General features: G+C 43.2%; 1 protein-coding gene across 3 annotated transcripts in view; it reads right to left on the bottom strand.

Moving 5' to 3' along the window:
• Positions 1–1,295: 1,295 nt before the first annotated feature.
• Positions 1,296–13,916, bottom strand: part of xylb (xylulokinase homolog (H. influenzae)) — a 62,188-nt gene continuing 49,567 nt past the window's right edge. For all 3 annotated transcript variants that reach the window (XR_005036057.1, XM_036943978.1, XM_036943979.1), the window contains one exon: positions 1,296–1,878. Coding sequence is in view for 2 of the 3 variants with exons in the window: in XM_036943978.1 (XP_036799873.1) it covers positions 1,810–1,878 (69 nt within the window). In the remaining variant the exon portion in view is untranslated. The remainder of the gene's footprint in view (positions 1,879–13,916) is intronic.

Below are 13,916 nucleotides of genomic sequence, written 5' to 3' on the forward strand. Positions count from 1 at the left end.
TTGAAATCCGGGGACATGGGGAGAAAAATAGGTCCGGTATGTTCCGGTCTGCAACGCGCCGTACAAAACTGCCGATAGATCTGATGACCACAAACCGTGGTTAGCTGAATACTAACGATTAGCCAGTAAAGAAGCTAACTAGCTTCTGGCTAGCTTCTGATTAGCTTCTGGTTAGCTTCTGGTTAGCTTCTGGCCAGCTTCTGGTTATCTTCTAAGGAGGATTACAGATTTGAGGTAAATAATACTTTCTTTTTTATATACATATACATTGGTGAGGCGGGTTGCAGGACTGTTTTGAAGTTGGGTTTATGGAAAAGAAAAAAAATATATATAAAAAGGTATGCGAAGAAAGTTGTAAATATATATATATATATACGGGACACGACAAGACGAGGACAAAGGACGTCTGACTGCTATGCCATCTCGGATGTATATGTGTGCCCTACATTACTCTTAGGATTATTCCTATAAATAGTAAATGTATTCTTTCTTTTGTGGATGATCGCAGGCCCACAGACCACTAGCAAGGTTTTCCTTTGCGTTTGTGCCTCCCAACAATAAAGGAGAAATTTCTCGTCACTTGTCAACCCCCCCCGGTTACACCCAGCACAGTGTCACGCTCACCCTCAAATTCAGATCCTCTGGAGGTTGATCAAAAAGGGAACGTTGTCACATGTTGACAGTGTAACGTGCCCCAAAAAAAAGTGACAAGAGAACCATTCGCCTCAACATCCTATATGTTTGCCATCTAGAATAGGGGTGTCAAAGTCATTTTGCCTTGGGGGCCACATATCCATAGTTTTTGGAATTTTCGATGCTCTCGACTGTCTAGCTTTCATTTCTGTGATTATTATCCAGCTGGACACAGTAAAGAGATTGTATGAATGTAGGTCCATTCTCATTTCTATACAGTTTCCAGTTGGTTTTAGTCATTTTAAGGTATATTGAGTGTGTTCCCTCCCTAACACAATCTAACTGATCTAAAAGTATGTTTGTCAAAATACCGATGGTATTATAGTTTGTTGCCTAATGAACACAACTATGGAGATCATTTAAGCGCACAGATGTTGGTTGGACTGGAGGAGAATAATGAACAATTGATTGGGAGTGGAAATCGTGGGGCCTGTGTGTGTGTGTGTGTATGCGCTGCTAGGAATGCTGGGTATTAATAGACCAGTAGGACACAGCCCCAGTCAGAACATCAGCAAAGGAGAAACAGATACAAATATCTCATTGTAAGAAAAGACTGTCTCAGTCACCTTCACCAATGTGATTAATCACAGTAATGACATGGGTTGTCATGAAAAGTTCAATAGATTTTATTGTTTGAAGAAATTCGAGGGCATCAGCACAGTAGATAAATGAAGATTCAGAATACTCATAATACTGTAGATCTTTCAGAATTCCCATGAGAACAACATTTTTCAGTTTATTTCTGAGTGAGAAGACAATTCCCTTATGGAACTTTCATACTTCCAAAAATACTTGTTTGACTATCTAAATGCCCATTGAAATGATCATGGCATGACAACAGAGATTAATTGTGTATTCAGCAACCAGACAGAAGCGAAGAATGCAAAGAAAATGAGGTATTCTTAGTATCATCACAACTAAACAAATTGAAGAGGGTTGTGTCACTTGCAGATACATTCATGAAAAATTACCTGTAAAAAAATAATATTTAAGGTGTTTTACAAAGTCAAACTAAAGAGGTTGGAATTACGTGTAAGGCACAGGTTTGCAAGTCCTTCTTATTTGCTCATCAGACCATGGAGAAATGTGCTGATTGAAATAATTGCCAGTGTTCAGTCACTGCTTTGATTCCTGGAGCACTCTCTCCTCCAGCTCAGCGTAACGCCTCAACAGGGGAGCAAACACCTGAAACAAAAAAGACAAAGAAATCCCAGTGAGAACCTAAATGTTCTATATAAACAAAAATGAATTGAATATCCATTTCATTAGCGCTATGTGGTAAAGTGATCAGCGGACAATGCTGAATAACACTCCTCTACAGATACCATTTTAGAACTACTTTTGAACTTCTGAATCCGACCCTAAACGCCCCGTTTACTGGCTCAGATATTTCTTATTCACATTGTCCTTTCCTTTCTGTGAAAAGAGTATATGGTGGATGTGTAACCAGATCAGATCAGCACAGCTTTTTTAGGTCTGAAAAGTAGTCCAAATAAAGTGGTTTGCCAGCCCAGAGGCCAGAAAATTGGGTTATTTTCTCCCCCTGTGGTGAATGGACACGCATGGTTGAGTGGTTAAGAGCAGGGCAAAGCAGCAGACGCCGAGCCAGGATGGCCTTTCTTCTGAAAATACACTGTGGACACTATCAGTCATTTTGCTTGGAAAAGTCACAGTCAGCCAGGACACTGTTTGTCTGCCCTTAGAACCCTGTGTGTGTGTGTGTGTGTGGGGGGGGGGGGGGGGGGGTGTTACTATCCTTATGGGGACCAGAAGTCCTCACAAGGATAGTAAAACAAGGACAATACTGACAAGTGGGGACAAAAAGGCTTTTTTAGGCTTAGAGGTTAGGTTAGGTTTAGGTTAAGGGAAAATAGGAATTTTAATGGGCATCAATTGTTTGGTCTCCACAAAGATAGTTAAACAAATGTATGTGCGCGTGCGTACAGTGAGAAGAATATTGATATTGATTGAGTCTTCAACTCCAGTCTGAAACCTTTTTATTTCACATCCATTACTCTCCTGGTCCTCTCTATCCCCTTGACTCCATTTCCCTGGTCCTCTATATCACCCTGACTCCATTTCCCTGGTCCTGCCTAACCCCCTGACTCAATTTCCCTGGTCCTCTCTATCCCCCTGACTCCATTTCCCTGGTCCTCTCTATCCCCCTGACTCCATTTCCCTGGTCCTCTCTATCCCCCTGACTCCATTTCCCTGGTCCTCTCTATCCCCCTGACTCCATTCCCCTGGTCCTCTATATCTTCATCTGTTTCTGTTATCCTCAGAGTTTCTACTCTCTCCTTTCTCTTGCTTGCTGTCTGCCATACCCCTGCCCCCTTTCACACTGCTCCAGCCCTCTATCTCCAATGCCCCTCCCCATCTCTACCCACCCCTCTCCCTTCCTCGGTGGAGTGTTGGCTCTAGGCCAGAGCTCCATGGTGCCACAGCGTATCATGCCAGAGCAGGGTGGCTAATCACACCAGTGTCAGCAGTTGGCCAGGGCCACCATGCACCAACGCTGTGCAATGCTCAGGAAATTAGATTGACATAACACTGCTGGAGGGAGTGTGTGCACGCGTGTGTGGTAGCACACAAAATCTTCTCTCCGCCCCATGGTGAAATGTGTAGAATTGCAGCAAACTTGCTTTAAAACTGCAACATTTTCTCCACTCTTCATGGCGATGGTTGTAGAATTGCAGGAAATAAACCTCTGACTGCATGTGTGTGTATGGATGTGGGTATGCAGATGTTTTTGAGGCCCCCACCCCCATCAAAGTTGCCCATCCATGGACTAGGCTTTTAAACAAAAAGATGTAGGGGTAGATCAGCTTTAATATTGCGGATAGACTGTACCTTCCATCATTTTCAATACCCCACACATTTTGGGGTAAATACACAGTACCAGTCAAAAGTTTGGACACACCTGCTCATTAAAGGGTTTCCCTTTATTTTTACTATTTTCTACATTGCAGAATAATAGTGAAGACATCAAAACTATGAAATAACCCACACAGAATCATGTAGTAACCAAAAAAGTATTAAACAAATCTAAATATATTTTACATTTGAGATTCTTCAAATAGCAACCCTTTGCCTTGATGACAGCTTTGCACACGCTTGGCATTCTCTTAACCAGCTTCATGAGGTAGTCACCTAGAATGCATTTCAATTAACAGGTGTTAATTTGTGCTATTTCTTTCCTTCTTAATGCGTTTGACCTAATCAGTTGTGTTGTGACAAGGTAGGGGTGGTATACAGAAGATATATATAGTTTTAAACCAACAAGACCCTTCCTAGAACTGGCCGCCCAGCCAATCTGAGCAATGGTCACTCACTCTGACAGAGCTCTAGAGTTCCTCTGTGGAGATGGGAGAACCTTCCAGAAGGACAACCATCTCCGCAGCACTCCACCAATCAGGCCTTTATGGTACAATGGCCAGACGGAAGCCACTCTTAAGGTTACATTTTTTTTTAAAGATGGTGGCGGCATCATGCTGTGGGGGTGTTTTTCAGCTGCAGGGACTGGGAGACTAGTCGGGATTGCGGGAAAGATGAACAGAGCAAAGTACAGAGAGATCCTTGATGAAAACCTGCTCCAGAGCGCTGAGGACCTCAGACTGGGGTGAAGGTTCACTTTCCAACAGAACAACGACAAGTTTCTGAATGTCCTTGAGTGGCCGAGCCAGAGCCCGGACTTGAACCCTATTTACCATCCCTGGAGAGACCTGAAAATAGCTGTGCAGCAAAGCTCACCATCCAACCTGACAGAGCTTGAAAGGATCTGCAGAGAAGAATGGGAGAAACTCCCTAAATACAGGTGTCCCAAGCTCGTAGCGTCATACCCAAGAAGACTCAAGACTGTAATCGCTGTCAAAGGTGCTTCAACAAAGTGCTGAGTAAAGGGTCTGAATACTTAGGAGTATTACCTATTTCAGAGCTCTACGAACAATTCCTTCGACCTCATGGCTTGGTTTTTGCTCTGACACTGTCAACTGTGGGACCTTATAGAGACAGGTGTTTGCCTTTCCAAATCATGTCCAATTAATTGAATATACCACAGGTTCCCTTTGACATTATGGGGAATTGTGTGTAGATTGATGAAAAAAAAGTAATAATTTAATCAGTTTTAGAATAAGGCTGTAATGTAACAAAATGTGGGAAAAGTAATGGGGTTCGAATATGGATGAATGACCCAATAAGCAGCTTAGGTGAAAAATCAGATACATCTCACTCCACATTTCCTTCAGTGAATCTAATCCTCTTGCAATTTAAATCAAATCAAATTGTATTAGTCACATACGCCAAATACGCCAAATACAACCTTACTTACAATGCAGTAACAACAGAGAGTAGCAGTGGTGTAAAAGAGGGGGAAAGGGGCAATACAAATAGTTTGGGTAGCCATTTTATTAGATGTTCAGGAGTCTTATGGCTTGTAGAAGCTGTTTAGAAGCCTCTTGGACCTAGACTTGGCGCTCCGGTACCGCTTGCCGTGCAGTAGGGTTGCTGGTGTCTTTGACCATTTTTAGGGCCTTCCTTTGACACCGCCTGGTATAAAGGTCCTGGATGACAGGAAGCTTGGCCCCAGTGATGTACTGGGCCGTTCGCACTACCCTCTGTAGTGCCTTGTGGTCGGAGGCCAAGAAGTTGCCATACCAGGCAGTGATGCATCCAGTCGATGGTGCAGCTGTAGAATCCTTTGAGGATCTGAGGACCCATGCCAAATGTTTTCAGTCTCCTTAGGGGGAATAGGTTTTGTCGTGCCCTCTTCACAACTGTCTTGGTGTGCTTGGACCATGTTAGTTTGTTGGTGATGTGGACACCAAGGAACTTGAGAATATCAATCTGCTCCACTGCAGCCCCGTCGATGAGAATGGGGGCGTACTCAGTCCTCTGTTTCCTGTAGTCCACAATCATCTCCTTTTTCTTGATCACGTTGAGGGAGAGGTTGTTGTCCTGGCACCACACAGCCAGGTTTCTGACCTCCTCTGTATAGGCTGCCTCGTCATTGTCGTTGATCAGGCCTACCACTGTGTTGTCATCGGCAAACTTAATGATGGCGTTGGAGTCGTGCCTGGCCGTGCAGTCATGAGTGAACAGGGAGTACAGGAGGGGACTGAGCACGCACCCTGAGGGGCCCCTGCGGCCTTGTGAATGTTGACCTGTTTAAAGGTCTTAGTCACATCGGCTGAGGAGAGCATGATCACACAGTCTTCCCGAGCAGCTGGTGCTCTCATGTATTTTTTGTGTTATTTGCTTCAAAGTGTGTGTGGAGTAAAGGTGGTTCAGAGTTTTTTCCCCTCTGGTTGCACATTTAACATGCTGATATTTAAGTTTCCCTACATTAAAGTCCCCGGCTACTAGGAGCGCCGCCTCTGGGTGAGCGTTTTCTTGTTTGCTTATGGCGGAATACAGCTCATTCAATGCTGTCTTAGTGCCAGACTCAGTCTGTGGTGGTATGTAAACAGCTACGAAAAATACAGATGAAAACTCTCTAGGTAGACAGTGTGGTCTACAGCTTATCATGAGATACTCTACCTCAGGCGAGCAACATTTAAACGTGTTAACCCTCGCAAGGCTGCCGGCCCAGACTGACCAGCTGGCTGGTGTGTTTACGGACATCCCAGTCTGCTGTTCCCACATGCTTCAAGAGGGCCTCCATTGTTCCTGTTCCCAAGAAGTAGCACTCACTTCCATCATCATGAAGTGCTTTGAGAGACTAGTCAAGGGCCATATCACCTCAACCCTACCTGACACCCTAGACCCACTCCAATTTGCTTACTGCCCCAATAGGTCCACAGACAATGCAATCGCAATCACACTGCCCTAACCCATCTGGACAAGAGGAATACCTACAGTGCCTTGCGAAAGTATTCGGCCCCCTTGAACTTTGAGACCTTTTGCCACATTTCAGGCTTCAAACATAAAAGATATAAAACTGTATTTTTTTTGTGAAGAATCAACAACAAGTGGGACACAATCATGAAGTGGAACGACATTTATTGGATATTTAAAACTTTTTTAACAAATCAAAAACTGAAAAATTGGGCGTGCAAAATTATTCAGCCCTCTTAATTTAATACTTTGTAGCGCCACCTTTTGCTGCGATTACAGCTGTAAGTCGCTTGGGGTATGTCTCTATCAGTTTTTCACATCGAGAGACTGGAATTTTTTTCCCATTCCTCCTTGCAAAACAGCTCGAGCTCAGTGAGGTTGGATGGAGAGCATTTGTGAACAGCAGTTTTCAGTTCTTTCCACAGATTCTCGATTGGATTCAGGTCTGGACTTTGACTTGGCCATTCTAACACCTGGATATGTTTATTTTTGAACCATTCCATTGTAGATTTTGCTTTATGTTTTGGATCATTGTCTTGTTGGAAGACAAATCTCCGTCCCAGTCTCAGGTCTTTTGCAGACTGCATCAGGTTTTCTTCCAGAATGGTCCTGAATTTGGCTCCATCCATCTTCCCATCAATTTTAACCATCTTCCCTGTCCCTGCTGAAGAAAAGCAGGCCCAAACCATGATGCTGCCACCACCATGTTTGACAGTGGGGATGGTGTGTTCAGTGTGATGAGCTGTGTTGCTTTTACGCCAAACATAACGTTTTGTATTGTTGCCAAAAAGTTCAATTTTGGTTTCATCTGACCAGAGCACCTTCTTCCACATGTTTGGTGTGTCTCCCAGGTGGCTTGTGGCAAACTTTAACCGACACTTTTTTATGGATATCTTTAAGAAATGGCTTTCTTCTTGCCACTCTTCCATAAAGGCCAGATTTGTGCAATATACGACTGATTGTTGTCCTAAGGACAGAGTCTCCCACCTCAGCTGTAGATCTCTGCAGTTCATCCAGAGTGATCATGGGCCTCTTGGCTGCATCTCTGATCAGTCTTCTCCTTGTATGAGCTGAAAGTTTAGAGGGACGGCCAGGTCTTGGTAGATTTGCAGTGGTCTGATACTCCTTCCATTTCAATATTATCGCTTGCACAGTGCTCCTTGGGATGTTTAAAGCTTGGGAATTTTTTTTGTATCCAAATCCGGCTTTAAACTTCTTCACAACAGTATGTCGGACCTGCCTGGTGTGTTCCTTGTTCTTCATGATGCTCTCTGCGCTTTTAACAGATTTCTGAGACTATCACAGTGCAGGTGCATTTATACGGAGACTTGATTACACACAGGTGGATTGTATTTATCATAATTAGTCATTTAGGTCAACATTGGATCATTCAGAGATCCTCACTGAACTTCTGGAGAGAGTTTGCTGCACTGAAAGTAAAGGGGCTGAATAATTTTGCACGCCCAATTTTTCAGTTTTTGATTTGTTAAAAAAGTTTGAAATATCCAATAAATGTCGTTCCACTTCATGATTGTGTCCCACTTGTTGTCGATTCTTCACAAAAAAATACAGTTTTATATCTTTATGTTTGAAGCCTGAAATGTGGCAAAAGGTCGCAAAGTTCAAGGGGCCCGAATACTTTCGCAAGGCACTGTATGTAAGAATGCTGTTCATCGACTACAGCTCAGCATTTAACACCATAGTACCCTCCAAACCCTTAAGCTCGAGACCCTGGGTCTCGACCCCGCCCTGTGCAACTGGGTCCTGGACTGCCTGACAGGCCGCCCCCAGGTGGTGAGGGTAGGAAACAACATCTCCACCCCGCTGATCCTCAACACTGGGCCCCACAAGGGTGCGTACTCAGCCCTCTCCTGTACTCCCTGTTCACCCATGACTGCTTGGCCATGCACGCCTCCAACTCAATCATCAAGTTTGCAGACGACACTACAGTGGTAGGCTTGATTACCAACAACAACGAGACGGCCTCCAGGGAGGTGGTGAGGGCCCTCGGAGTGTGGTGTCAGGAAAATAACCTCACACTCAACGTCAACAAAATAAAGGAGATGATCATGGACTTCAGGAAACAGCAGAGGGAGCACCCCCCCCCCCCCCCCCCCCCCCTCCCCATCCACAGACGGGACAGTAGTGGAGAAGGTGGAAAGTTAAGTTCTTCGGCATACACATCACGGACAAACTGAAATGGTCCACCCACACAGACAGCGTGATGAAGAAGGCGCAGCACCGCCTCTTCAACCTCAGGAGGCTGAAGAAATTTGGCTTGTCACCAAAAACACTCACAAACTTTTACAGATGCACAATCGAGAGCATCCTGTCGGGCTGTATCACCGCCTGGTACGGCACCTGCTTCACCCACAACCGTAAGGCTCTCCAGAGGGTAGTGAGGTCTGCACAACGCATCACCGGGGGCAAACTACCTGCCCTCCAGGACACCTACACTACCTGATGTCGCAGGAAGGCCAAAAAGATCATCAAGGACAACAACCACCCGAGCCACTGCCTGTTCACCCCGCTATCATCCAGAAGGCGAGGTCATTACAGGTGCATCAAAGCTGGGACCGAGAGACTAAAAAACATCTATCTCAAGGCCATCAGACTGTTAAACAGCCATCACTAACATTGAGTGGCTGCTGCCAACATACTGACTCAAATCTCTAGCCACTTTAATAATTAAAAATGGGATGTAATAGATGTATCACTAGCCACTTTAAACAATGTCACTTTATGTAATGTTTACATTCCCTACATTACTCATCTCATATGTATATACTGTACTCTATACCATCTACTGCATCTTGCCTATGCCGTTCGGCCATCGCTCATCCATGTATTTTTATGTACATATTCTTATTAATTCCTTTACACTTGTGTGTGTATAAGGTAGTTGTTGTGAAATTGTTAGATTACTTGTTCGATATTACTGCATGGTCGGAACTAGAAGCACAAGCATTTCTCTACACTCGTATTAACATCTGCTAACCATGTGTATGTGACAAATAAAATTGGATTTGATTCAGATATCGTGCACCAGCTGTTATTTACAAAAATACATAGTCCGCCACCCCTTGTCTTACCAGACGCTGCTGTTCTATCCTGCCGGTGCAGTGTATAACCAGCCAGCTGTGTGTTGATGGTGTCGTCGTTCAGCCACGACTCCGTGAAACATAAGATATTACAGTTTTGAATGTCCTGTTGGTAGTTTAATCTTCCGGGTAGATCATCAATTTTATGTTCCAAAGATTGCACGTTAGCTAGCAGAAGTGGGGGTTTATTCGATCGCCTACAAATTCTCAGAAGGCAGCCCACCCTCTGGCCCCCTTTTCTCTGCCTCCTCTTCACACAAATCACGGGGATCTGGGCCTGTTCCCGAGAAAGCAGTATATCACTCGGGTCGGGCTCGTCAGAATCTTTAAAGGAAAAAAAATATTCTGACAGTCCGTGGTGAGTAATCGCAGTCCTGATGTCCAAAAGTTATTTTCGGTCATAAGAGACGTAGCGGCAACATTATGTACAAAATGAGTTACAAACAACGCAAATAAATGAACAAAAAAACACAATCGGTTAGGGACACGTAAAACGTCAGCCTTCTTCTCCGGAGCCATAGTTACTTCTCCCGAGTCTATAGAGATTGCATTGCGGGAGAGTATATTTTGGGGAAAAAAGGAGGGGTGAAAGATATTTTCCTCTGCCAGCCTGTGCCCCATCCCTAAGAAAATAGCTTTCTGCCCCCTTGACACCATCCATTACTGTTGTGCTCTGGCAATAGCAGTCTATCCCTGGGGGGCATACTAACAGAATTGTGTTGTATTGTACATGTCAACAGCACACTCAATTTGGAAAGTGTAATAGACATTTAGTATAAACTAGTGTGCGTGGTGGTTGGTTTTTCTATCCTTGTGGGGACCTAAAATCCACAAAAGTTCCCACAAGGACAGTAAAACAAGGAAAATTCTCCCTCCTGGGGACATTTCCAATGACCCCATGAGCTTAGGGGTTAGGTTTAGGGTTAGAATTAGGGGTTAGTGGTTAGGTTTAAGGTTATGGGTTAGGCTTAGGTTCAATAGGATTTTGAATAGAAATCAATTTTAGGTCCCCCGAGGATAGAAGAACAAAACGTGTGTGTGTGTGTGTGTGTAAGGTAAACACCAATTAAAGAACCCTCTGGATAGTGTAGTCTCTGCTGACCTCTGACAATCTCTATGAAGGGAGATAAAGACCCAGCGTTTCCACAGCAACAACACCCCGATGCCCCAGAGGACAGTGGGTAGTGTGGTACACTAACACACCTCTCCTTTTGGCAGGGTAGTCCCTTCTATGGGCCACATCAATCAGGTCTCAGAGAGAAATCTCAGAGAGGCCTATGCACATCCATGATTTCTTATGTCGATAAAAAGGACCGAAAGTATTAGGCTAAAAAAGGGATATTCACACACTGATTTATGCTCTCAATAAACTGTGAAGGTTTATTTCAAAAGCTGTGTTAGCTATCTGTTAGCCTACAAATCCCTGACCAGAACTGACATTGTACAACATCAGCATGCTAGCAGTTAACATTAAGAAGGACAAGGCTTTGTAATCATTCAATTCCTTTTTATAGTTTAGTAAAACTGTCCAGGGTGCTGTAAAATTAGTCTAAAACTTCTGCTTTTCCCAGCCACACCATGTAGCTAAGTAGCTGTTGTTAGTATGGAGGGGGGGATGTTCGACGGGTTTGCATAAAAGTGCAATGAACAGTAATCCGGCATGTCTGATTCCTGCCATCTCCTTAATAGGTTGCCGCCGCCGCCCTGACAGCTAAACGTATTCCCGCCCAACAGGGGCTGACACGTGATCTGCAATGAATTCCCGCCGGGGCCTAGCAAATATAGAGCATTCTAATATCACACACAAACACATAGTGCTCCTCGGTCCCTCAGACCACATTCAAAGATTAGCTGCCGAGAAGCTAGAACAAAAGGCACACTTCAGAGAAGCAGCGCCGTTGTTAATGTATTGTGAAACCGACTGAGACAACATCACTTTAAAGCTCAATAGGTAGGCTATAGTGACGTGAAAGTGATTGAAAGGTCTATTAACAACGCAAAGATAAGCTACTGTACATAAAGTACATCATGTAATCTCCATACAGTACATGAAGTTCCCTGGTTCTTTCAACCTGTAAGGCAGCTGTAGGATCTTAATTTGATCACCCTGTTACAGGAGAACTTTCTTGAAATGCAGAAAATGTCAAACTTGTAGTGTATTTGAGGTTTTAAAAGGCTTCTGAAGGTTGTAATTTCCACTTAAATATTTCTGATTTGATTTTCCCTTACGAAAAACTCCTACAAAAATATCCAAATAATAATTCACATTTCCTGTTGCTTCAGGATTCTTTTTTTCCACCTGTAGCAAAATGGCTCAAATTAAGACCCTACACCTGTACAGGTCCAGAGCTCATCTTCTGCAGACAATGAAAGAGATGAGGGCAAAACAACTGTCTTTCATAACATTTCAAAGCAGTCATTTTCTATCTTTAGGAATACAAACAATATTGTGTGTGTGTGTCATGTTCAGTAACCTCGGCCCATTGAGGGACGGAGAGGAGAAACAACATGTATGACTTTCAGCTGATTCGGAACATATACTAGACTACTGTGTATGGGAACATAACAGACCAGGCAACAACACACTTTATTTTTTGATTGGTGGCCAATTAATGGAAAATTAACACACATCATTTACATTGCTGTCTCATTACGAAGAACATCGTCATTCACTGGGTGTGAAATGGGTCCCACACGCTGTCTCGCAAAGCAGTATAATAATCAAAGGCATCTAAATGTATAGCGCTGCAGGAGGAAACCCTGTTCAATGTGCTACATCACGCATGTAATAAGCAGTTGTGAAATTTCTCATTGTTATTTATGAAGTATACTGAATTATTTAAAGGTACATCATGAGAAAAACCTGCAAAACATCTCCTCACTAATACTGGTATCATCTTAAGAAACCCAGCCAGTTTCGTAGCTAAATGTATCTTATACGTTCCTTTTGTAAAATATTTTAAATACATGCATTTTTCATGTGATATAAATGCATTATAAAAGTGTATTTATATCTCACATGGTATTGTCAGTTTGTAATGACAGAAAGGTACACGTTTGATATCAACTTTGGCAATATTTCCCCATTCCAAAAAAATACCCTTCCAAATCAATGGCAGTCTAATTTGACCACTGTTTGCATCCCATACACACAAAACATTAGGACTGATATCTAATATGCATTATTGTTGTTATTCATGCCTTCGCCATTAGAATTACTCTTCAGGACTGGGTGATAAGAGATATTCGACATGTCAGTGATTCCAGAGAAATTCAACATGCCAAAGATATGAGAGATATTAGACATGTCAAACCGTCTCCCTTTTTCTGGGACCCCAAATCATACCAGTCGCCATGTTAATGTGCCTTTGTTGTGGTGGGTAATGTCGGATTTTTAGGAGGGAGGTAGGCACTAAGCTTTTTCCTCCCAGAATCCTTCACAATGAGACAATTGTTGAACTGTGATGTTTCTGTCAAACTCCAAATTAAGAAACAGCAAGCGGCCCACATCGTTACTGTCTTTCTTTCACACAGCCTACATAGATGACCTTGAGGGAAGGGAAGGGAAGGGGGGGGAGAAGTGAGTGATTGCGGGAATAAAGACAAAAGCTAAAAAAATATTAAGATGTTTGCCATTAAGCTGTCGTAGTCCTAGCTCATGAATATTTATCAAGGTTGAAGTTTAAACCCACATTTGGAACATCTCTCTTTAAAAGCGTTTTTTCCCCCTTCTCCTCACTACTTGTTTCATTGTTGACATAATAGTACTGTCAATCTGTTGATGTGCTCTGAAGGACACACCTGCTAGGAGAAGGCTTTTATGCCAAAATATTTTTGAAGAACCACCAAATACGCTGCAAAAAACATAACTGAGAAGGAGCGTGACTCTTGACTAGGGTTGCAAAAGGTCGAAACTTTCTGGCAAATTTCCAGAATTTTCCCGTAAATTTTCCATGGGAAGTTAAGCCCTGGAATTTGGGTAATTTTGCTTAAATTCATCAAAAAAGGTTAGCTTTTAACAGTGAACCTTTTGTGGGATACACATAAGGCAATTCTAGGTATTGTGATTTATTAAACTATCCCCAATTCAATGGAATTGCAACCCTTTGCATGCACAGTGCATTCTTCCTTCATATGTGCAATGCACTCTTCCATCACATGTACAGCTGATTCTTAAGATCTTGCACACTAATTATATGCTATCGAGCCCACACTACTACACTGTCTGAGCCAAGGACTACATGCTTTCTGGTAAGTTTTGATTACAATACTGGGTGGAGTGAATATATC

Source organism: Oncorhynchus mykiss, chromosome 15 (genome assembly GCF_013265735.2).
Source record: "Oncorhynchus mykiss isolate Arlee chromosome 15, USDA_OmykA_1.1, whole genome shotgun sequence".
Lineage (NCBI taxonomy): Eukaryota > Metazoa > Chordata > Actinopteri > Salmoniformes > Salmonidae > Oncorhynchus > Oncorhynchus mykiss.